The following is a 25,349-nucleotide window of genomic DNA, read 5'->3' on the forward strand; positions in this document are numbered from 1 at the left end:
AATTCCTCATAGGCTTTTCTATGGCACTTATTGCTAGAATGAGTGTGTCACAAGCTGAGCACATTAGATATTAACTCAGTTTCACAGATCGTGGTTACTTAAAATCTCAGTTTTCCCCCATTGTGGGTGCCTAGCTTGACACCCATAACCTGATATGTCAGAGTACTTCCTATTATATTAGCACTTTATTGTTCAAAGCACAGCTCCCCTTAACTGACTTCACACAGGTGTGAGTGCTTCCAGCTGCATGCTGCCTGCGTACTAGCAGAGGGGTCACAGAGTACAGGAAAGACAGATTTCCCCCAGTTCCAGTGCCTAGTCTAGAACAGGCAGAAGCAGCAGTTACAGGGAAATATCTGCCTTTGCCATGTAGTGTGAGGGGGAGGGAGCATGCTTTGTGGGGATGGCCCAGGCAGAGCCTGGTCGTCAACACTAGGGGCTGTGAGAGGCTCAAACATGCTAAGCAAGGAGAGAATCTTTAAAATTTTAGCTGCTAAAATCAAGTATGAGCATGTGCTAACTGCCATTTTTGAAAGGTGGATATATAACTTGGCCACCTTTGGACTAACTTTCATGGGGATGGTAAAAGGCACAGCCCAATTTAAAGTCCTTCCTTCACAGGATGGGGCCTCTAATTTTTCCAAGAGGTCACTGGAATTTTGAATAGCGAAAAATGTATTTTTTCCCCCCAACGTCATTCTCTAAAACAGCTGAACCATCTTGGTGAAATTTTCTAAAAAGATTTCAAGCTGAGGTAGATGCCCAGCATGGAACATTTTAGCCTACATGCTTACTGTTTGGCAAAAAATAGCAATTGAAAACAGGGTCTTATAATGGGAAGTGTTGAGTAACCTTAATAGGTGGTGCTACCAGCTCTAGCTATAACCACAACAGGGCCCAGTTCTGTAAGCTTACACATGCACATAGCCCCATTGAAATAAGTGGGGGTTGAAGGACTTGGTCCTTCTACATAATTTCAGTTTAACAAAACCTGCAATCTTTCTTCAGACACTAATGATCAGAGAAGTAGTTATTCACTTAAAAAAATTCAGCATCTTGGTTACAGGAGGCTGATTCTGCACAGTAAACCTGAACACTACACTCATTCTAATGCCCTTCAGAGAAAGGTTCAGTGTTGCCTTTTGAAACTTTTGTTTTGAAGTTGTAACTCACCACTAATAACTTGCTCCAACTCCATTTTGGCAGAGTTCCTGCTTCTGCACATGAGTGAATGGAATTTAGTGCTTAAATAAAAAAAAAAAAAGGTTAAAGCATGAGACGTTACGCTTGTAAGATAGGAAAAAGGCCTGTCAGAGTAAAATCAGTATTCAATCAGTCATCTAGTAGCCAGTGGGAGTAATACCCTTCATGTATATGGACTAAAGTCCCAGAGAACAGAAAGAAGAGGGTGGGAGGGGGAATCCAAGGAAGCCAGTATCACATCTTAGAAAGATCCAGTTCAAACTTCAGGGGAGTGAAGCAGACCAGAACAGCTCAGTAACAAGAGCATGGTTCTCATATATCCAGTATGCATTGTAGGGCCAGAGGACATTTAGAAAGAGGATTTGTTCTTGTATTTGAAAATACTGTTTTAGTAAGACAGGTTTGCAATATGATGTAGCTTAATAGCCTTTCATTGTATTGTAAGTTTTAAGCTTCTGGAAGAAAGTTTAAGACTCCATCTGATAAAAATCCAAATCCCTCTAAGGTGGGTTTTTTATGACATTTTGTAAAATAAGATAAGAAAAAATAAGCCTACATACCAAGAGGGAAAATTTGAAGGAACTGGTAAATTACAAAGCCAAAGAAATGGCTTAGACATGCAGTTTTAATACAGAAATACTGCTGGAAACAGTCATGCTGTGCTTAAAGCTGAAGTCCTAAATTCAGCAGAATTGCCATTGAACTTCAATACATTTTTTGCCAGGGGAAGGACTGCAGGATCCAAAATACATTAGGGGACAATATGAGGAATTTACTTTCAGTAACAATTCTTCCCCTTCCACCACTTGACGTAAGAAATAAAATAGAAAAAATTTAAACTTCCAACAGTGGCTCACGTGTACATGTCAGGGTTGGGAAAGTGGCTTTAATTACACTGCAGATTGTTTCTGAAGAGGTCAAAGAACAGCTGCCCAAAGCTACATAAACCAAACTCTTAACGAAGTCAGTATTTACTATGGAATGACTACTTCTGATTTGCTAATCTTAGTCTGGTGAGTGTGCATCCATTTACGGAATCTCAAAACACCGCTGCGCATACACACAGTGCACATCAAGGCTGGCCACATTTGAATCCATATTGCATGCCACCAGGCTGTTTCCTCTGCAAGTTACTCTATTTGATCTACTGATTTAGTAATCTATACTGATGTCACTGAGCACTAACGTTTGTTACAACCAAAATCATGATTGAGAGTGACTCCTGTCCACAAGCATCTAGGCACAAAAGGACAGGTCCATGGTATGCTGTCAGGCTAATCCTTTTTAACATTTCTTGTCTATTACCACCACTTAAGATTTTAAAAGTCTACTGGTAAATTACTGTTCTGTTGGAAGTTCAGCTAGAGTGACTGAAGCCTAGTCTGCACTTTGCTGATACAGCTGTACAGATTCAGTGACTGAAATAAGCTAGAACAGCAAAAGCATTTATGCCGATACAACTGTCTACACTAAGGCTTTTGCAGGCATGGAAATGTCACAAAAAATCTACAGCCTTAACAGGCGCTGCTATGCAGGTAAACATTTCTAATCTAGACTTGGCCTGCTTGTCCAAACAGAGAGAAATGCAAATGTCCATTTCAGATTTGCATTCCATAACAAAGCTGCACTGAAAGGATTTCCAGCCGTATAGGGAATAGCTAATTCATCAGCTTTCTATGGGAATTCTATTCTATTAGTCCTAGCTTTTGTAAAACAAGCTCTTTATAAAACTTAAATCTGGAGCCAAATTAAACCCCAGATCACATTGAATAACTGCCCCATAGCTTTAGCATTCTTTTAAAAGGTTTATACAGTACATTAACAACAAGCACTGTGAAATCCCAGCTCTCAGCACCAAAGGGTTATTTAAGGTATGAGTTATAGGCAAACTTGAAGTGGATTTTAGCTTGGCATTTCAGTAAGAGCTCAACACAAGGGGTCAGAACCTCAGCTATGCCAACTGACACCAGTTATCAGCCCTGAACCTTTTTTCCCTCCCAACCAAACAGAGGTTTCTGTGCAGTTTCTTGTAAGAGTATGGTGTGGTGTTACTGTGCTTTCGGTGGATTAGGTGTCACTGCAGTAGAAATGGAAGCAGCACTTCAACTGTTTCCCCACTCCCCACCCCCAAGGGAAAGTTTGTATAATCAAATTCACAATTTATTATATAATTTACTGTAGTCAGAACTCTAAAAACACAGTCCTGGTATTAGGATAAAATAATTCCCAGTTACAGGGTGGGGAAGCAGAGCACTTTAAAAAAACCTCACCACCTAGATCCGTGAAAGTTTTGCTACAATACTGAAGTGTAAAATACTACGTTTGCAAATACTGAGTTTTTGCAATGGTAGATGATTTGTCCAAGTATCGTCAGTAACTTTAAAAATTTAAGTCTCCTTGTTGCCAGAAAAAGCACCTACAATTGACCACAGACTGGCAGCTTCAAACTGTAAAATAAACCACTCCATATTGGAGGTTCATAGTTGTCCATATTGCACTGTCATATCCTTACTGGAAATGAAGTCATTGTGTCCACCTGTTTTAGGTGATTAAAATGTGTCCTGCTATGCAAAACTGTACAGTTGTTAGCATAAACTGAAGTTCTGAAAGGATGTGGAATGTAGTCTCTTCAGGGATGAATTTTTCTTCAGTCCTTGGCTGTTACCATAACGCATCCTTCCAATGTCTGCACTTCAAGCTATGGGAGAGAGGAAAAAGTAATACTGTATTAGAACATTTTTTCTGCAATTAGCTTCAGTATTCTCAAAATAGAAGACATGTTAAGAGAACAGTGTGAATTTTTTTTAAACTAGGAATTTTAAGCTTGTAGCTCAATCTCAGTATTGTAACTACATTAAGTAGCAATAAATTGTCAGTAAAATATATAGAACTATAAAAGAATTTTAAATGGGGATGGCAGAAGAGAAGAAATCAAGTTACAATAAAACAATGTGAAAGCTAATAGTATGCACTGAACAAAAGCAGAAAAATTGTTGCTGTGTGTATACTTATGTACTGACAAGCTTTTTCCAACAGATGCATTTAGCTATATACTCACTTTCAAGAATAACCCCTGTGCTCAAATTAGCTTGTTCATACATGCAAGACTGCAGCCACTCATCCCTTTTCAAAGATCTAACAACAATACAAGACCCCTCAGTGGATCAGTAAGGTATTAGTTTTACAAAATACAGACCAGGAGGAGTATGAACAAGTATGCATAAATGGACAAATGCACTAATGGATTTACCTCTACTTTGCAAATTAATAAATGTAAATGATTAAACAGGCCTTGCACTCATTGTCAAATGACAAATACTTTATAGATTGAATATATAGAGAACTGAATTTTGTCCTGTGATAGAGAAACTATTACCTGGCAGTGTAATGCAGCAGTGATGGAAAATCAATGGTATGTAAACATTATAACCCTAATTTGATCACAAAACTTGTTTCTCAAGTCAATGACAAAGCAGTCTGTTCAGTAAATTCCCTTCTCAGTTTTGAACATAATCCAGCAGCATATGTCTATCTTGTAAATTTGATTCCTTTTTAATAATATTTCCTGGACATAGTAAGTCAGTAATTCAGCTCCACTAAAAATTATTAATACAAATCCTACACTAAATTAATTAAATTTGCATATTCCAGATCCACTGAGTTTTTTGCATTCCATGAGAACTTTACCAACACGTTATCAAACCATAAATATGTCAAATTAGCATCACTACTTTAGCATGGATATAGTATACTTCTCTGGGTACTTAGTACTGTTTAACAGAATTTACACTGCAAATGGCAGACAGACATACTTCAACTGATATCTTGTCATGGACTATCTTGTAAAGGCACAGCCAAACCCATATTAAGTCCAACTAGCATAATTGTTACACAACTAAAATTCAAATGACTGCATACTTAAAGTTAAAGCTTTCTAATCCCTTCCCCACCCTCTTCCAAAAACTCATTTATTTACCAAAGAAGAGTATTTTAAAACTTAGCTTGAATAAAGTATTTGACAGCAGGAACCCTTAGCACACGATGCATTCTTCCAGTGGCCTAATATTACCCCACATATAATGCAGTGGGCCCTTGGCACCATGAACTCTTATGTGTACTCCTATTATTCAGTAAGTTTTATCAAACAAAAGTTTGTTCTGATTCTCACTAAATATGGATATTAACCCTTCAGCTGGGCTTTTGTTATAGATGTTCTCTTAATGGGACACTTTACTTCCAGGGGAACATCATTTTCAAAACTAGGTAGCAGAGCTATTGTACACGCCATCCCCTTTTTATGCCATCAAACTTTTGGATTTACTATTCCAGGGTGTCCATGTTGCATTGCTGAGCCACTACTGTCATACATCACTTGGCTAGTCTCTGATGTAAAGCTCTGTAATAAAGTAGCTTTACTCGGGAGGCTGATTTTCCTTTCCCACTTTTTCTGTCCATGAGCACTGTGGAAAAACTGAAGTCAGACACAAAAGCTGCTGCAGCAGCAGCCCTCAGGGAAGCTAAGTACTAAATTGCTATAAATACTCATTTGCAGTAAGTGTCATTTTAGTCCAGTGCATATGAAAATACTCAATGAGTCTTGTGATAGGTTTCTACTTACTGTAACATTGTCAGACTTTATTATAGCCTACCTTTTGCAGTTTTTTAGTAAGCTTGCAGTTAGTGTCAGACAAGCACCATTTACAGGATTGACTAAAGTACTTCTGGGAGCTATTCCAGAAACAGTTTGAAACTTATAATGCAAATTGGTCTTTTCAAATCAAAACTTACTTTCATTTTGTCATACGTTTCACCTACTTTTACGCTATCAGAATGCATAAGGACAGGACTGTGGCCAGCCTGGCTCAGGAATAAATTGTTTAGTTTTTCACTTAGGGCTTGAGATCTTTATGCTCCGTGAAGTAAATGGCAATAATGCTGCTACTGACTTCAATGGTGTAGGATCGGGGCCTCGTCACTCAGTGTCTTCCCCCTTCAGTAAGAGGCCTCCAAATTTTGCCCAAACGAGGGCCATACTGATAACTTGGAAAGAGCTGACAGGTCCCAATGGCTTTCTATAAAATGAAGCAAGACTGCAGTCACCATACTTGTTTAAACAGAGGTGTGCGATCCATTGAGACTACAGGTCTGAGCATGCCATGCTGCAGCTTCAATCAAAGTAAAAATACTCCTTCCTGAGATTTGTAGTCTCAGGGCTGCCCCTCTGTATTAAAGAGGAGGGTAGCTCTGGGTCATACTGTCATCAATCCATGGACTATATTAGGTCTGCCCAGGCCTATGTGAATGAAGTTTTTGTGTGTGAGGTTTTAATTGCTAGATTCTGAAAGGAATGGCCTTAGAGTCTTCATACCTGTAAAGATGTCCAAAGGAAGTAGCATCTGTGTGCTTGAAGTTGTTCACGTAAACATTAGCTATTTTAATCTTAAACTGGTTCAAAGGAATGTCTGTTTTTAGCCACGAGCAGTAACGCATGTACCCCTTTGGACAGTATCGGCAGTTAGTGTAGCTCTCCCACTGTGAGCTATCCGTCCTTTTCACTGATGTCAGGCTTGAAGACAGAAAGGAAGGACAGGAGAAGTTTGAAAAGGAGATCCCGCTATCAAAATCACCATTCTCAAGATGAGAGGCTACCATGACAGAGCAAGGGTTTAGATTATTCTTGTGCTAGCAGGTTTTAGCTTTTGGGGGATGGGTAGGGGCAGAGAGGGCATAGAAGTAAAAGGTCTTGCAAGTTCTTATTCAGCTGGCAATACTTAATTTTACTTAGTGCAAATCTGTAGCTTAATGAAGATCATTAGAACTTGCAGAAGGCGCTCTACTCCAATAACATTGCAATGTATTACTGAATCCATCCTGTTGGAAAATTGTCACCTTCTGTTACTTATGCAAGTACCTTCCATCTAGGTCGAGAGAGAGAGAGAGAGAATCTATGCTTAGGAAATGCAAATATTGACCACAACACTTAACATGGCTACTTTCAGAAGCTATATATAAACCAGATAAATTGACCCTGTGCCTCACTTGTTCTCAAATGCCTTTAATAATAAAGGAACACGGTATGCCTTTTACAACAAAGGCATAAGAACTCTCTTCTCACAAGTTCTCTGTGGGTGACTGAAGACTGGTTTCAGAGGGCTCTCTCCCCCCCTCTTCAGACTCTACATTTTCAGTACACTAATATGCTCTACTTAACTAATTCCAATAGGAGATGGATGCAAGTCATCTTGTGGACAGTGGCAAAGAACCCAAGTGCACAGAATAGCTTTTAGTCGAACCTAGCTGTAGAAATTCCATAGTCAGTCTTTCTCCCTGCCTCCAAAATAGGAAAAAAAAATGTTTTAGCGATAAAGTCACAATATCCTTTTTAAGCAGTCTTCAGGGGAACCCGTAAGTTTTTATCAAATAGACTAGTTCTTGCTACAGGGGAAGGCAGCATTTGTTTTGGATTGAGAATACAACAGTCTCAATGCAGTTGTATTTGTTAATCTAGTTCCCTAACCTGTTCCACTAAGTGTCTAGAACATTCTGGATAACTACTATTTTAACCCCTTGCTAAGAGAAAGAGGTTACTGCAATATGCTTGAAGTAACAAAAATAACCAATGTGTTCAGAGTCAGGCTTGAAGAGACATTTTCTACATGACAAAGTCTTTATCAGATCTCATTATTATTTCTGTGTAGTGATATGGTTTGAAAATGTGAATTTTTTTAAAATACAAGGTTTGTGTTCTGGTTCACTATTAACTTGAAGATTTAAATAAAACTGAATACAGACATTGATTCTACTGTTTTCATTTTAATATTGAAACAAGAATGAGGCTCTGTGGAATGAGAAATAGAACATTTAAAATTGCTCTTTGTTTCACAGAAATTTCATACTATAGTAGGTAAGAATTGAAGGGGAACATATGCTTTGAATTCAATGTGTAGATATGCTAAACAAGTGCACCAAGTTGGAAAAAAGTTACTGTTCTTGGCTATACACAGAGAAAGAGCGAGAGCTTGCTTTTCTGTCAACTGAATACTTTAAAAAATTCTGTACTTAAACAGGACATCTAAAGCACTAACCAAAACCCACAGCAAATTTAAATAGGCCCTGCCCAGGTCATAGGACCCCTCGTCTCACAACTTTATCAGCTATATTGCCAGTCCTGTCTAAACTTCATAGTGAATGAGTAAGCCCCTTCGTTTTCAGTTTAAACCGACTTTACTGAAAAAATCCCAGGTTTTACAAAAACTATTATTTGTTTTTTCCCCTGATTTTCACCCGACTTTTGTATCATTCAGATATATAAAAAAATAACTTGTTTTATTAGGAAAATGCAATACATTGCAATGAGATACGTATTACGATAATAGATCAGTCTGGGTGTATATGTAAAGCTGCTTGTTCAAGTAAGGCTATGTATTAATCTAGAAGATACAATAAACAGGCATGCACGCAAGCTCTGAAGTGTGTGCGCATCTGAATGTACTGATGAATCTCACGCCCACCACGTACACATTTCAGGCTGTTAGCAGATAAGTTTAAAGATCTGACACTATAATAAGAAAACGAAAGTCTGTATCAGAATATGTTTCAGGACATAAAGATGTATTCAAACGTTTTAAAAAAACAAAAACAGGAGAAAAGGATGAAGTTGAGTATATGTCCTGCAAATGGTGTGGCCCAATTATTAAATGTAAATATTTATAGGCTAGTCATTCAAAGTCTACAACAGTAAACGGTTTATTCAAATTGGGATTAGGGATATATTGTTTTCTTAAATGTAGAGGTGGCAGTGTTTTGAATTCTGTTTTAGTTCTGCAGTAAATCACACTGAATTTCATTCATCAAAGTATTAATCTACTGAATACTTTCCCCCCATCCTTCCATCCACCAAAATAAACCCTGATATTTACACAGAAAAATTAATAGATTTTTTCCACCAATTTTCACCTGTTTTTTTGTTGTTGTAGTAATAAATTCCCAGGAAAAATTAAATCAAATAAAAACCAAAAACGAAGGGCCTTAGGAATGAGGGAGGAGGCCTTGTAGTTACTACAATGGCTCTTAGCCAAGATAGTCAGAGATTCAACCCCATGCTCTGGGTGTCCCTAAAACTGACTTATAGAATGATCAGTCCGAGCTTCTAGAATTATCTTGTTCTGTTCATTCCCTCCGAAGCATCTGGCACTAGCCACTGTCAAAAGACAGGATACTGGGTTAGATAGACCATTGGTCTGACCCAGTATGGCTTTAGTTATGTTCTCATTCACTATGCACCATCCACAGTGCATAAGGATTTATTGAGTTACAGTGGTAACTCCACTGCTTTTAATAGTTGCTCTGGGTTTATATTTGGAATTACAAACAGAATTGGACCAAGCATGAGGCAGAGATCCTGTCCAACTTTCACAAGGAGTAAGGCAGGCATGCTGCATAACAACAGTAATCTCGGATCATGTAATTCAAATCCACACTGTAACACATACAAGGGAGCACAGCTGAAGTTGTGCACGTAACATCAGCTTTTCTATTTCCTGGCTTTCGATTGCTTCACTTTGCAAAACTAACATCATCTTTCCATAGGGTTTAAAGAAAACTTTCACTGCTATTTGCTTACACACCATAAGAATGCCAATGCCATTTTCTTGAAAACATTGTGTTCTATGCATGAATTGTCAATGGCTCTATGCTCTCACAGCTTCGTGCAGAGAAGTCAGTGGTGGAAGCAAGTGCCCCTGCAAAGGGTGTGGTGTGCAGAAACTCTGGGGCAGGCAGTAACCAGCCCTTACATATTTCACTGCACAGTCATCAGTAAGAAATAACCAATAAGCAGTTGTCTAACATCTGTTGCACACTAATTTCATAGTGCTGCAAGGGGTGCAGAAAATGAGGTTACTTGCTGCACCTAAGTTACTTGCACAGAAAATACACAACATTTTCCCTACTTCTGTATTTAGACAGACACACACACACACACACACAGAGCGCAGCTCATGTCACTCAGAATACTGGGAGGTAGTTAAAGTCAGCACATATGCCAACCCCTAATTCAGCTAAATCTTTTTTTTTTTTTTTTTTTTTTTTTAACCCCCATACTCAGGGTTCACCTATGCTTCGAGCTGGGGATGTGATTCCCAGCTTGGGAAACACACACACACACACACACAAGCTCTGACTGAGCAAGTGCGCTAAAAATAGAGCATAGTCTCAGAGGAGTGAGCGGCAGGAGGGGCTAGCCACCCCAATTACGTACCCCTCCTGTACACTTGGCACATAACTCAGGGAGGCTTGCCCCTCTGCTCACTCTGCCATGGCTACACTGCTATTTTTAGCATGCTAGGATGATCAGAGCTAGCATATGTACTTCTACTCAAGCTTGGAATTGTACCCTTAGCTCAAAGCATAGACAACATGCCCTAAAAGGCACCTCTCTTCCTTCAATGCCACCTTTTCTGCCAAATTTCCACTTTATACCACACCCTGCTCAGAACTAGGCTTCTTTTAGAATAAAATTACAAGTTGTTTCATGGGCAGAGCGACACTTCTGCTGAATGATTTTTTTCCTCCAGCTTTAGAAACAAATAAAATCATGCTTGGGCTCTACACAAACAAGAAAGGTGAATGTTTCAGGAAGCTTTAAACAACTGAGAATGGGGGTTATTATGCACATGCCTAAGAAACTTCAGCTATTCATGGTAGCACTCCATCTATAATGCAACTACCATACAAGGAAAGGTTTCAGTCTATACTGAAAACTTTTGCCAATATAGCTATGTCAGAGGTGTGATTTCTCCCCCTCCCCCAAATCTGATTGACATAGCTATGCCAAAACTATGCAAAAACCCTAGCGTAGATGCAGTTATACCAGCCAGCTAGTCACTTAGCTGGTACAACTTATTCAGTCTGGGGTGCAAGCATAAGACATATTGGCAAGAGTTCTTTTGCCAGTATATGCTGTGTCTCCGCTATGAGAATTTGCCAGTATAGCTGTACCAGCAAACACATTCTACTGTAGACAAAGCCTAAATTAAAGCTTATCTTGGGCAATGTTCAGATACTCAGAACTATTAACCTGCCTCATGATTCAGCCTAACTGATGTAAAGATTCTACGCAAAATAAATAGAATAAAACTCTTAGTGTTTTACCACTTAAGACCCAAGTCCAGTCCTTACACAAGTAAAACTCCCTGATATACACATTGGGAATTTTGCTTGAGGCAATTCAGAGTTAAGGTTAAACTTAAGAAATCCAAATGTGTTAACTATGCATTTTCATACCTCAAGGTACCCAAACAACCTTAGCTCACACTGTGACACCACTGGAGGAGGGAATGAATGTCCTTAGTTTAATCTGGGATGACAAATCAACATATTATATACTAAAGTATGGTTATTGCATAGTGTCACTACAGGCCGAGTTAAGGGTGAATGGGCATCTTAGCATGTTTTGATTTCTTTTTAAGTGTAACCTACACCAAAAAATTCTAGGTTGTTATAATTCTTGTTTTTGGAATAATTACAATATCTCTGAACGTTTTTACACTTAAACTGTTATGTACTCAACCTTAACTGCAGTCATCTCCAGCTTACCCAGAAATTAAGATAGTATCTTCCATGGAAGGGCCATTAAGAACCCATGCATATGCTCTTGAAAAGCTGTTTTAGGGCAGGATCTCTGCTTTTTCCAATCTCCAGAGTTCCACGTGGCAGTATATGATCAAACATTTGCATCCGTTAACCATACCCCTTAATTGAAAATTATTCTAGCTGCTTCATAATAAAATACTAAATAAGGATTCTTGTCTCCCACCAAAGGCAGCCTGTACCCTGCGTGCTTGGATCATTGTTTCCAACAGAAGAGATTACAAAATACATTTTCTTTTATTGCAAGTTCAGCCCAGCCATTCAGAACCACGGGCCATTTGCCCATACAATTGTGACATCCACATAGCCCAACCCACTTACTGGCCGAGGAATGGCTATGTTTCCAACAACATCTGTCTCCAAATCCTCACTCATTCAAGAATGTTCCCACAGCAGCCTCCAGGGTGTCTGACTCCTAAAACCAGAACTCATGGTAGGAATTTTTAAGAGTTAGATACTGGCATGAGGGAACATGTTGGAATAACTCCAAGCAAACTTCAGTTTCAGTTTCAAAGTAAGCCCAGCCTGTTGACAGTCTTAAAATGGCTTATTGGTAATTACATACTCGTTTAGCCCTAAGTCAAGAGCATTATATATTAAGGAAAATCAAAAGCAGCCCAGGGTCTGACAGTATAAAGGTAACAGAGGCTTTGTGGCTTTACAGCTACTGAAACGGATCGAGACCACAAGCAAAAGATTCAATCTACAGCATCAGTAATACAGACTGTGAATGACTGACAATAATTAGAGCTTAAATGTTAAGCTCTTAGAGGAGAACGTTGACTAATGCAAATATTACTTATATTTTAATCAGGGAGTTTATTGAAGGCTTAACTTCAAATTAACAAGTTTGTGATTCAAAATGAAAGCTATGACTGAAGAGTCCCTGCTTTTTGTGAAGTACAACAAGCATTTTGCATGTATTTGACCTGAAAGCAGTCCGAAGTCACTTGTGTCCATTTTGTAGATGTCTTCATCTTTGTTAAAGACACAGAAACCTTTGTGTAGAGCCAGCGCTAGGCATAAGCAGACTAAGCAATTGCTTAGGGCCCCGAGCAGCTCAACAGGTCCCTATTCACTTTATTTTGTGGGGGGAGGGGAGGAAGACCCCAAAAATATTCCTGCTTAGAGCCCCCAATGGGCTAGTACTGCCTCTGCCTTTGTGAAACAGTCAAAACCAGCTTTAAGTAAGCAATCCTGTAGCAAACACCTCTTTTCAGAGAGGAAATTGGCTCGTACAAACCCTTAACATACTTATCCAGTTATCTGAGAAACCGATGTTAAGACAGTTCTTATTTTAACTCAATAGCTCTCCAAGGCTTAAGTTTCATGAAATACTGTACTGTCATAGTAAGTGACTGAATTAAGTAGAATTAACTACTTTGTCAAAACAAGAACTTAAATATTTAATGAGACTTTGCTAAAATTAAAGCCTTCAATCAGAGAAGATGCTAATAGATTGTTTTCCAGTTAAATCATAATACAATATTTCCCCCCAGAAGGACATGCCTTACAGTTAGTCCTGATCATACATTTCACAACAAATGTAGTTATATACTGTAAGTAGTTCAGAATCAGCTTCTGAAAAGGAGTGTTCACTCAGGTCATCCCTCTCAAAGCGGCAGCTGCTCAGCTGGGGAGAGTGAAGGAAGAATCCCAACCCTTCTGCCAACATAGCTTAGGCGTCTTATTTATTTTTCAGAAATATACATACGGTATATTAAAAGAACATTTAAGGTTTCAAAATTAAGCACTCCAAAGTTAGGAAATGCCAGAAATAAGGTTGCCTCTTGTAACATTAATGTGCTCGCCCTTGTACATCTCTCTTTAATTACCTGATCACGTACCATTTTTCTCCCATAGGACACCTGCCTCTGTCAGTACAGAGGATGGATAGTGCACAGTTAATGAGTAGGTAGTTCAATATTTTATTTTCTCCTTATTTTTGAAGCTGTGGCTATCGGCCTTATTTACGACACACTATTCATACCCTGCTCTGAATAAAGAATTATTAATTTTCTTGTGGGCTTTTCGGTAACACTCAGCACTGTAGTATCTGAATGAGTCACATGCTTTAATCAATCTCTCGATCTTCACAAACACCTGTGAGATGAGGGGCTGGTAATCATTCCCATTTTATAGAAGAGTATTTATTCCTTTTGGGTGCTCAATTTGAGACGACTAAAGTACAGGTTTTCCAGAGTACTTACCATGATACAGTGCTTTATATACTCAAGCACAGCTCCCATTGATTTCAGTTTCACTGCTGAGTGAGTGCTCTGCATGTCTGCTAATCAGACCACAGTGTCAAGTTGAGCACCGAGAAGAGGAGTACCAGTTCATCAGGGACCACCTGTGAAAAGTTTAGTTTAAGTGTTTTGCCAAGTATCACACAGTAACTCTTGGCAGAGGCAGGAATAGAATTCAGTTCTCCAGGATAGCATTCAACTGCCTCAACCATGAGCCCATCCTTCCCTTTCTGCAATCCCCTACCTCATTTACTACACATCTTTCCACTTCTGCAACAAGTGAAGCAGGGGTACTACAGACAACAGTCTCCTTCACCACACAACCCTGATTCATCTCCAGAGCAGGTCCAATCTGTGTACTGAATGAGGCAGGGGTCCCGTGGAAAAAAACAAGCATACACAGAAAGGGGCTGAGTTAAGATTGCACAATCTTAATTCTGGCTTTTTCTAACTTTTGAGTGCTTGACTTTGCATACTGTTCTTTTAATATGTGTGTCCAGTACTATTATATATATGCACATTTTGAAAAATAATTGATATCGTCTTATCAATTTACACATACCACCCCTCTCAAAAAACGAATTAGACTGGAGCTTCTTCAGGCTTGTACCCGATAGCATTTTAAACAGTAAACGCTGTACACAGTGTCACTAGTCACATTAACCTAGGTTTTTAAAAAACCAAACTGAAAAAAGAGAAATTCCATCATGTGGCATCATATTGACACCCATGTGTTCATCAAGAGGACTGGAACCTTTATCTCCACCACACAGACCCCTGCCACTTGAGCTAACAGAGTAACTGATAGCAGTAGTAGATTATCATGTGTGGACCAGAACTAGAAGGAGGAGAAGAGACAGTTTGCCAGTGGGTTTCATAGATATTTGCTGACAGCAGAGGAATTATGAGATTCAGGAATCTCAGGTTCCATCCTAGGCTCTGGAGGGGCCTATGTTCTAGTGGGCAGAAAAGTCTGCTCATTTCCCTCAAGACTGACACCTTGTGCCTCCACCCCCTCCAACCTGTCCCAGTCCTGTCTCTTCCCCACCCCTGGCTCCATATCATTCTCCTTACCTACCCAGTCACAGTCTCCACTTCTCAGGCTTTAATCTTGTCCCAGTCTACTTGCCCAGCCAGTCCTAGTCTCTGCCTCCAGGCTTGTAGTCTGCATCCCAGTCTCTCACTCACCTCTGCCCCAACTCCTTGTCTCAAATCTCTTGCCCTTCCAGTCTGAGTTCCCTACTCCCCAGGCTCCTTGTCTAATCTCAGTGTCTCCTCCGACCCCATGCCTGGCTCCCTGTCCCAGTTTCTTTGCCCAGCCAATCTCAGCTCCCCCAACTCCTTGATTGGAACATTTCAGCCCAAGTGGTTGAAGTCTGACAACACTATAAGTAGCTGAAAACAGGGTCTTTCTTATAAGGGGAAATGTCTGGCAACCTTAATAATGTGTGCTGTTAACGCCATCTAGAATAACATCATCTTCATTTCAGTCAAGCAATGCAAGATAAGCCTGGCTGTGAATGGTCAGAACCCAATAAGGTGGTAATGTAGGTCACAGCTTAACACACCAGTACTGACAGCTAGAGTTTCTTGGCACTAGATACAAAGATAATCACATTCTCAGTACTGAGAAGTTATTCTGTCTTTGGCCTGTTACTGGAGCCAAGGCTGCCAGATGTATCCCTCTAAAACAGAAGTAGTGATGGATCTCCCACTCATAAAAAAATATTACATCAGGAGGCTTTTAATTGATTAAAAAGGGTTATCAATTTAAACTGCACAATAAATGATCCAGGTCAAGAGAATTTCAAACGGAAAGACCAGGATTAACACAAATAGGATCTTGAAAACGTCTCTGTCAAGTCAAATCTTTCACTGACAGTCTTGTTCTTCCTAGCTCCTTCTCTAAAATGGTAGGGCTCTGTCAAGTTTAATGCAAGTGGCAAACCAACATTTAATACAGCACGTGGCTCTATTCTGAAAAATGATTATGGGTACATCTTATAGATAGAAACCCACAGGGATAGAAACCCACAGCACAGCCATGGCCGTCAGCTGACTTGGGTTTGCCGAACTAAAAACTGCCATGTAGATGGTCAGGCTCGAGTTTGAGCTCTGGGACCCTCCACCCTCTCTGGGTCCCAGAGATAGGGCTCCAGCCTGTGCCAGAACATCTACACAGCAATTTTTCAACCTTGAGCCCTAGCCCCAGAAGCCCAAGTCAGCTGATCCAGATCAGCCATTGGTTTTTTTTTTTTTTTTTTTACCCCGGTGGACGTACCCTATTTCAAAATAGCACATACTATACAGGGTACGTCTATACTACCCGCCTGATTGGCGGGTAGTGTTCGATGTATTGGGGATCGATTTATCGCGTCTCGTCTAGATGTGATAAATTGATCCCTGAATCGATGCTCGTACTCCATCTCAACAGGAGGAGTAAGCGGAGTCGACAGGGGAGCTGCGGCGGTTGACTCGCTGCTGTGAGGACGGCCAGATAAGTCGAACTAAGAGACTTTGACTTCAGCTACGCGAATAGCATAGCTGAAGTTGCGTATCTTAGTTTGAACCCCCCCCCGCTAGTGTTGCCCAGGCCTTACTGTCCCTATCAACCAGCTTTAGTGACAAGTTTTTAATTCTTTATATTCTTGTTAGGGTTACAGAGCCAATGCATCTCAGAACATATTCTGTTTTTTTTTTTTAGCATAATTTTCCCCCCTTCTGAAATATAGTTCCATTGCAACAAGTTTGCATAAGTGTCTGAGGGCATAATTTGGCCTGCTGAAACTTTTAGTGTTGATAGCTGAGAAAAGGAAAGAACTTAGTTTGACTCTGGGCCTCTCTTTGAACTTGCAGGGTTGACAGGGAAAAAATAAAATCTTTAACTGTTCAGTGAACACATGCAATATAAAAACCATTAAGAAATGAGAAAGTCCACTGTCATTTAACCATTTTCAGAGGAAATCACAATCATAAATTTGTACATCTTTGCATTTATCGGGAAAAATATAAAAATACTCCTGAAATATTAAGACTGTTTCCTCTGTACTTGAAATACACCAGCATATTGCATGAATTTCTACAACAGGGGTCGGCAACGTTCGGCACGCAGCTCGCCAGGGTAAGCACCCTGGCGGGCCGGGCCAATTTTATTTACCTGCTGACGCGGCAGGTTCGGATGGTCGCGGCCCCCAGTGGCCGCAGTTCGCCGTCCCGGGCCAATGGGGGCGTCGAGAAGCCGCAGCCAGCACATCGCTCGCCCGCGCCGCTTCTCGCCGCCCCCATTGGCCCGGGACGGTGAACCGCGGCCAGTGGGGGCCGCGATCGGCCGAACCTGCCGCGTCAGCAGGTAAATAAAACTGGCCCAGCCCGCCAGGGTGCTTACCCTGGCGAACCGCGTGCTGAACGTTGCTGACCCCTGTTCTACAACTACCACCTAAATATTGATCTATGAAGTGCCAAATTAAAACAAAGTAAAATGAGGGGTAAATATTGCTGTCATTGGAATTCATCATTTACGCAAATGTGTATCAATACAGCAAATCACACAGTACCTAGACTGTCAGTTTAAATGTGCAGTTATATTGATTGTATTAATGCATATGAATCAAAGTCTAGATCTGAAGTCTCAGATTTGGAATAAATTTTAAGTATAATGTAATATTTTACCAACAGCTATACTGCTCGACTTCCTACATATCTGAAGGTAAATGCAGGATAGCTAATCATTAAAGCAGATGATACAAATTATCCTTTGAAACATTTATCAGCTTTGTTCCTGTTTTCCCATTAAATAGTATACAGAAGCTGTTAAGTCATTACACAGGATGTAATGCAAGTATGTTGTTCCAAATCTCAGCCTAAACTGCTAAAATCTCATGAATTTTTGGCAATGATCTATCCCTTCTAAGCCTGTGGTGTTTAAGCTCAGCTATGAAAAGTGTTTATGGTGCTGCCCCTCCAACTTATTGATCGATTATACTTTTTGTTTAACCACCACATTCACTAGAATTGGGATTTCTTTTTTAAAATGAAAGTAAAATCTCTCCTATGAAGAGCTAAAATTGTGCAAAACAAAGTATCTCAGCAGTAATTCTCAGCTGTTCTCAGAATGCAATTTAACCATAGTTTCTCACCATCTCACTTTCAACAAGATCTGCTTAACGCGAAAGCTCTCAAATACTAAAACTGTACAGCGCCAGTCCTGATTTAAGATTTGTTCTTAATCCCCTACAGCAGAGTAGATAAATATCAATATTCTTTGTTAGCTGACACTATATTGTTGTGCTCAACACTCAATAGGTACGTTTCCAGACTGAGCAGAGTATGTTGCAAACAGGCTGAAAGATACAATACATCTTCAAGGGAAAAATTCACATTAATTTGCTGTCAGCCTTAAATGCATTGATGATGAAGTTTTCAAAAGCACTTTAAGTGATTTAGGGCCCAGATTTTTAGAAGTATTTAGGGATTGCTTCACTGAGCATTGCAATGCCTAATTTATGAGTCTAGATCTCTTGGAAGTCAATGATACTAAGGGTCCTAAATGCCTATGTTATTTTTGAAAATAAGAGTTCAGCTCCTAATTCAGTTAGGCGTTGCAACACTGAGTGGAGCAATGGCCAAATACCTTTAAAATCTAGACCCTGAGGATGCACAAGTCTTACGGTCTTTGAACGTGACCTAGATGCTTTTGAAAATCCCACTCTTAAGAATTTGAACTCTGCAAACTTTCTTCAGTTATGTGTATTGCCTAGTACTGGTTTCAGGACATTTCTGTTTTTAATTATGTTTTTTTAAATGTGAATTACTCTAAAGGTGGAATGTTAATAGCTCATATAGTTACACTGCAGAAATCTTGCAGGACAGACTTTACAGTGGAGGGAAAAAAAACTACAAAAAATACATACTCAGATAAAGTGTAAGGGCAGGAAAATACATTTAAACTGATCACTAATAAAATAAGGAGCAGTGGTGTTAATGAACAAATTCAACTGCGGATGTAGAAAGGACGTCGATATTGAGGACAAGTCAGATACTTGAAGATACTGTGAGTTCCAGGAAGTTCAACTGAAACTAGTATTTTAAAACTCAAACTGAACCCTAAAAAATGTAAACAAACTTCAGGATAGGTAGAGCTTGCCAAGATTAGTTTGTCTTAACCTTGTTAGGAAATATTTGTAAATTGTTTGGGTGCAAATTTACCAGCTGAGAGGATGTTATTGTTGGGATAGGATGTGAGGGACAGAATCCTGTGCACTGCAGCACCCTGTGGCAGGCAGGAAGTTAGGAAAGTAAAATGTAATCTCAGTGCAGAGAACCAAAGTTGAAATATCAAGTATTCACTTTTCATTCTCAGAAGTTTTTACAAGATAGCCAGAAGAACGTGAGAGTCACATTAGATATGACAAACCAATTTTAAAACATTCCTACATTAGGAATTTTGTAAAGAGAATTTAAGAATTCTGATTAAACAAACATCTTCAAACCCCTTCCTGTAGCCAAGTGCTTACTCCATTCCTGTGATCACAATCTACAGTACTAGAGTCAAATACAATGAAATGGAAATAACTCTCCTTCCTTTGACTTCATGCGTCTCCCACATATGGTATTAGCAGTGCTGTACTATAATCCACATAGAGAAAGATTATCTCCAGCCCAGTCACTAGGTTATTGGGTTAGTGTGAATGGAAGCAAAGCCCTTCTCAGGTGAAGACACCTTTCTCCATTATAAACTTGCACCCCAAGTAGTTAAAAGGTCTGTTAAGTTTTATAAAACCAAATATAGAATATAAATTCAAGGCTTAACCTGTTTTGTATAAGTGTTCTTATGAAAATAGTTTAAATTCTACTTAATAGTCTTAAGGAATCATAGGATAAAAGAAACATTAACCCCTTACATTAAAATTAGGATAAAAAAAGAAGATATGACTTGTTTAGGCTGTGTATTTATTCTTTGCATTTCTCTTAATTTGAGCAATGAAAAGAATCAAAGGAGTTACAGTTTTGTATACAGTACTTCAGTTTCATACTATCTGGAATGTTTAAAGATTGTTCCCGTTTTAAAAATTCTAGAAATATTGGTTAGCTTTAGGTTTTTAATAAGAGCCTGCTTTTACAAGATGTAGATGTAAGGATAAATTAGGGTTGACATCATCTCTTCAATGTACAATGCTTTCTAATTCCAAAGAACCATGAAGTGCCAGTTACTTACCAATTTTCACTATCCAAGACAAATGAAAAACAAGAAAATTGGGATAAAGTTATTTTAAAGCCTTTTCAGCTTTAACTTAAGATGCTACTTTTACCAGACCTAAGGAGAGTATTAGTTTGCTTTGACTGGGATTTCTCAATTGACAGTGTGCCTTTAACATCAGACGTGGTCGAGTCACAAACCCATAAAGGGAAAGTCTCAAGAGGAAGGAGTGAAAGCACCAATTCTTGAAACATTTTAGGACTAGGTTTGCTAAAGCCCTGGGGAACAGAGATCTAACTAGATCTGCTCCCATCAGATGTGGGACGGTACACTATAATGTCTTCCTGCATCCCAACTCCTTTGCTTGTAGTCTAGGGATGTCACATTCCTAACTCAACTGTTGCATTTTTCTGACCAATACAATATTGCAGAATGAGCTTTCACTTTAAAAAAAAAATAAAAAGTTTCCAACTCTGTTGCAAAAATAACCTTGCAATGATGGACAGAAGTATTGCTCCTGGCCTGAAACAACAGCATTGTAGGAAGAGTAACTGCCCCTATTAATCTCAACAGTGCACTCTAACTCTGAAACTTAACAGTGGCAATTTTAAAGCCAGATGTTCAGGCCTCATTTGAGTGGGTGCAACTAGGTGCGTGACAGTCCCAAGGTCAGCAGTGGGGAGTAAAGTCCAGTGTGGCTGGAGAATAACTTCATAAGCCTGGCCCACTTATCTTAATTAAAATCTAACCCAGTTCTCAACACAGTGAGGAGGTGAAACCCTCCTCCAGCCTAATGCACTAAGGATGAAATCCCTGGCCCCACTAAAGTCAATGGCTACTCTTTGCGGTGGAGGCGTGATTTCCATTTTGGGGAGCCAGACCCACACTAGCTCTGACTGGACTTGGGCCCTAAAAACGTAAGTGTAGTCAGGATGGGCGCCAGTAGTGGCAGAAGCTGGCTTCCTAAGTATGAGCAGGTGGGATCGTACTCCAGCAGCTAACCTATCCCACCACTTGCATGGCCACAGCTACACTTTCAGGGTATGTCTATACAGCAAAGAAAAAACCGCAGCTGTCCCACTCCAGCTGACTGGGGCTTATGAGGCTGTTTCATTGCTATGTAGACTTCCACACTCAGGCTCTGGGACCCTCCAACCCCACAGGGTCCTTGAGCCCCAGGCTCCTACCCAAGCCCAGACATCTACACAGCAATGAAACAGCTCCCCACCCCAGAAGTCAGCTGGCACAGGCCAGTGTCTAGTTGCTGTGTAGACCTCATCAGTTTCATCACACTGGTTCAATCAGAGCTAGCAAGAGTGTTTGGCCTCCAGCCAGAAATGACACCTCCATCTCAACACGTAGAGATATCCAGTGGCAAAAGTCCCACTGACTTCAACAGAGCCAGACTTTCACCCTCACCCCCTTCCTTTCCCTAGAAGGGAGATTCCATCTGTCACCCTCTCCCTCCGGCTCTCCCCTCTCTCAAGGGGAGGCTGCTGCATTATTGGCCAGGCTCTGCAGGTAGAAAGATGGGGAAGCGTGTTGTTACCTGCATGTCCCGTCCAGGAGGCGGCCGCTACCTGCTGTCCCCCTCCCGGGCTCCGCCGCCGGGCTCGGCACTGGGCTGGTAGGACAAGAGGCTCATGGCTTCGCCGCAGGCGGCCTCCACCTGGCGCACCTGCTCCTGGCTGAGCCGCTCCCTCCAGGCGTGGATGGCCTCCCGCGCGTCCCGGGCGGAGATGAGGAAAGGCCGGTCGGAGGAGTAGGCGGCGCCGCGGGTCATGTTGAGCACGAAGCTCTCCATGGCAGGCGGGACGGGCAGGCCGGCGAAGCGCAGCAGGCGGCGCAGCTGGGCGCGGGGCTCCAGCACCAGGTCCTCGTAGCGCAGCTGGGTGTGGCGGCGGCGCAGCCAGGCCGGGGCGCGGCGGGAGAAGAGCAGGTCGCGGAGCCAGGCCTGGCAGATCACCTCCAGCGCGCCGCTCAGGAAGAACTCGGCCCGGTGCTGCTGCTGCGCCCGGATCCCGCCGCCGCCCAGCCCGGCCGCGGGCAGGAGCTGCCGGTGGGGGAGTCCCCGGGGCTCGGCGCGGTGCCGGCTCCGCAGCACCTGGATGCTCTCCCGCAGCAGCGCCTGCTTGGCCTTGAGGCGGGAGTTGTGCACGGCGCGGGGGTCGCGGAAGAGCTGGATGACCCGCAGGTTGAGGCCGGGCTCCCGCAGCAGCGGCAGCAGCGCGCCCAGCTCCAGCAGCCGCACGTCCTTGATCACCACCACCGGGTACTTGCGGCACTCGGCCTCCAGCTCCCGCAGCCCCCGCGGCGGGCAGCTCCGCTCGCAGGCGGCGCCGTCGATCAGGCCGATCTCGTGGCGGGTCTGGGGGGCGTCCGGGCAGAACGGGGCCGAGCAGATCACTTTGTTGGTCCGCCAGCCGAAGAGGCCGGCCGTGGTGAGGTTGCCGCCGCCCGGGGCCAGTGGGTCCCGGGGCGCGGGCGGGGCGGCGTAGAGGCGCAGCACGGAGAAGTCGCAGCGGAAGAGTGAGCGGAGCATGTCGCGCAGGGCGCCCTGCAGGCTGAGCGCGTCCGCCGGGTACAGGGCCTGCCACAGGTGCCACATGGGCTCGTACAGGTAGAAGACGTCCGGGTGCTGGTTGAACAGCTCCCCCAGAAAGGAGGAGCCCGTGCGCCAGGTGGCGTGCAGGTAGATGTGCCGCTTCGCGCCGCCGGCCGCCTCGCTCCCGTCAGCCGCCGCCCCCTCGCCCTCCGGGGGCTGCTCCTCCTCCTCCTTCTCCTCCTCCCAGCCCCACTCGCCCAGCACCTCCTGCAGGCTCGGGCAGCGGGGCTGCAGCGGCGCCTCCTCCGCCCCGCGCCCCCGCCTGGCCCCGTAGTCCTGCACGTAGGGCACCAGGAGCAGCAGCAGCAGCGTGTAGAGCACCAGCAGCAGGGCGAGGCGGCGGTGCTGCCAGCGCCACCGCCGCCCCTTCATCGCCCCGCCGCGCTCTGCTGCCGGGCAGCGGCGTCTGCAGCCAGTCGCCGCCGCCGCCCGCCCTGTGCTTGGGCTCTGGCTGAGTCCTGCCTGTTGGAAAGCGCACAAAACTTGGAGGAGGGCAGAGGCGGCGCCTGGGAGGTGTTGGCTCCGTGGGTCCCTCCCCGTCTGGATAAACACGCCCACGTGCCGGAGACTCCGCGGCTAGAACAGCAAAGCGGCTGTTGCCCCCGCCTTCCTTCCCCATAGCCAGCTGCTGGAGCTCCCCACAGACAGACAACTGCCCCTGCTGGCTGAGGAACCGCCTCTTCCTACCCATCAGGCTGCAACCTTCAGTGGCCTCTTTCTGGAACCAGCCAAGAGTTGCTGTCTTGAAGTGGTTTCACTCATATGCAGGGAGGGTTTATAATTTTGTTCAGTGGCTTTCAGCACCACTGTACAAATTGTGCCAGTGCCACTGAACCTGTCCCTTCTTCTGCAGCTCTACCCAGTAGAGAGACTGCATTGGTAGCCTTTTTACTAGTGAGGGGGTGATGATCTATCAATGAACCGAAAGAGAGGAATCACACACACCAGAAATGATTTTGGAAGGTCCAGGGGTTCTGCAGAAAGGTGCTGGGTCGATTTAAAACGGCCACAAAAATGGGATGCAAAATCTTTTTCTGATACAAAATTGATACAAAAAAGTAGTGATGGGCCTAATCTGGAACCTCAGATCCAAACCTACTGCAAACATGGGGAAAGTTCAGATCCTGAGACAAGCTTTCTAGCTCACACGATCCTCTACCAAGGATGTACAGAAGTAGATCAAGAGGTGGGGGTGGGGGGGGGGGCGGGGTAATTAAAATAATATTTCTTATCTGAAAATTGAATAATTATTGTTACAAGTAAAGAGCTACATGATTATATCCTAATAGATGAGAAACATCTTCTTCAAGCTTGTTGCACTTCTTGTTTTATACACTACACTGGGGAGAACTCACCTTCCTCCCTTAGGTCCTGCAAAGGGATGTTTATCCCAGGAACAGCAATCAGATGAGACTGAAGAGGCAATGGGTAGGCATGTGGTCCTAGGAAAAGGAAGGGCATATTGATCTCTAGTAATGTTGCTCTTGTGTTGCCCACTCAGGAGACCTTCTAAACCTTAGTAGAAGCCCAGGAAACCCGCCTGCAAATTGTAAAATAATTTAGTTTTATTTTTAGAAAGTTGCACTGAATGCACAGCAGGTAAGAATATCTGCAAAAGACCGCAAAAATATTTCAGATTTGGTACTGTAGAGAGTTGGGGAGGGGGTTAAATCTTAAGAGAAAACATTTGGTACCATTATTGCAGTTCCAGAATTTTTCACTAAAGGATAGTTTGACATGAACTGTCATGTAAAGACCATGGTCCTGATTGCAGAGGTAAAGATTCTGCACTAGTGGATTCCAGTGCAGGATCTGGGGCCAAGTGAGAAATGAATATTGTGCTTTGATTCACATCCATCAGCCTTATTGGATTTGGACTGGGGAGAGAAAAGAGGGCACTCCACCCCTGCTGGAAAAAAAAAACTATCAAATGAATGTATATGGGAAAACAATTTGTGTCACTTCTACAAGGGCTAACTTTTGCCCTGGAGATTGACTACTCAGTTGAAACTTTTGTATAAAGGTCTTCACCTTTCTTCCTTCCTTTAATTACTTCTATTATGGTCTCCCTAATATTAACTCTCCATATCTCAGGTTGTCCAAAATCCAGCAATTCATTCCCTGAGTTCATGCAGAATCTTACTGAAGTCAATGTGATTCCACATGAACAGAAGGGTCCACCTCCATGAAACAGTTTTGCAGGATTAGGGGCTTACTTTTGAAGTGTGGGGTTGCTACATTTTATTAAATTAACCATTTTTCAAGAATTTCCATTTATTCACAGAGGCAAGATCAAAAGACACTTGAAGTGATAAATTCATTTTGTGGCCGCTGTAATAAAGAACATTTATAACCTGAAAACTTGGCTTTACTCTGATGACATTTCAATGCTATGACAGGTAATTTCTCCTACTTCATCAGCAGTTGAAAATGGATGCATAACAAA

At 42.3% G+C, this 25,349-nt stretch overlaps 1 protein-coding gene across 2 annotated transcripts; it reads right to left on the bottom strand.

Moving 5' to 3' along the window:
• Positions 1-1,686: 1,686 nt before the first annotated feature.
• CHST7 (carbohydrate sulfotransferase 7) lies at positions 1,687-23,394 on the bottom strand. Of its 2 annotated transcripts, none has more exons than XM_024104455.2 (2): positions 21,848-23,393; positions 1,687-3,901 (listed from the first exon to the last, which is right to left on the bottom strand). In XM_024104455.2, exon 1 carries the CDS (start codon positions 23,273-23,275, stop codon positions 21,875-21,877), a length of 1,401 nt encoding a protein of 466 aa, XP_023960223.2. In that variant the 5' UTR covers positions 23,276-23,393; the 3' UTR covers positions 1,687-3,901; positions 21,848-21,874. The 2 variants fall into 2 exon arrangements, with proteins under 2 accessions (XP_023960223.2, XP_065436888.1); XM_065580816.1 differs by lacking the exon at positions 1,687-3,901 and adding an exon at positions 14,082-14,206 and having other exon boundaries at positions 21,848-23,394.
• Positions 23,395-25,349: the final 1,955 nt, after the last annotated feature.

This window comes from Chrysemys picta, chromosome 1, assembly GCF_011386835.1.
Source record: "Chrysemys picta bellii isolate R12L10 chromosome 1, ASM1138683v2, whole genome shotgun sequence".
NCBI classification, from domain to species: Eukaryota; Metazoa; Chordata; order Testudines; family Emydidae; genus Chrysemys; species Chrysemys picta.

Coding starts and splice junctions, on each gene's coding strand:
- CHST7 (XM_024104455.2), bottom strand. CDS start 23,275: ATGAAGGGGCGGCGGTGGCGCTGGCAGCACCGCCGCCTCGCCCTGCTG.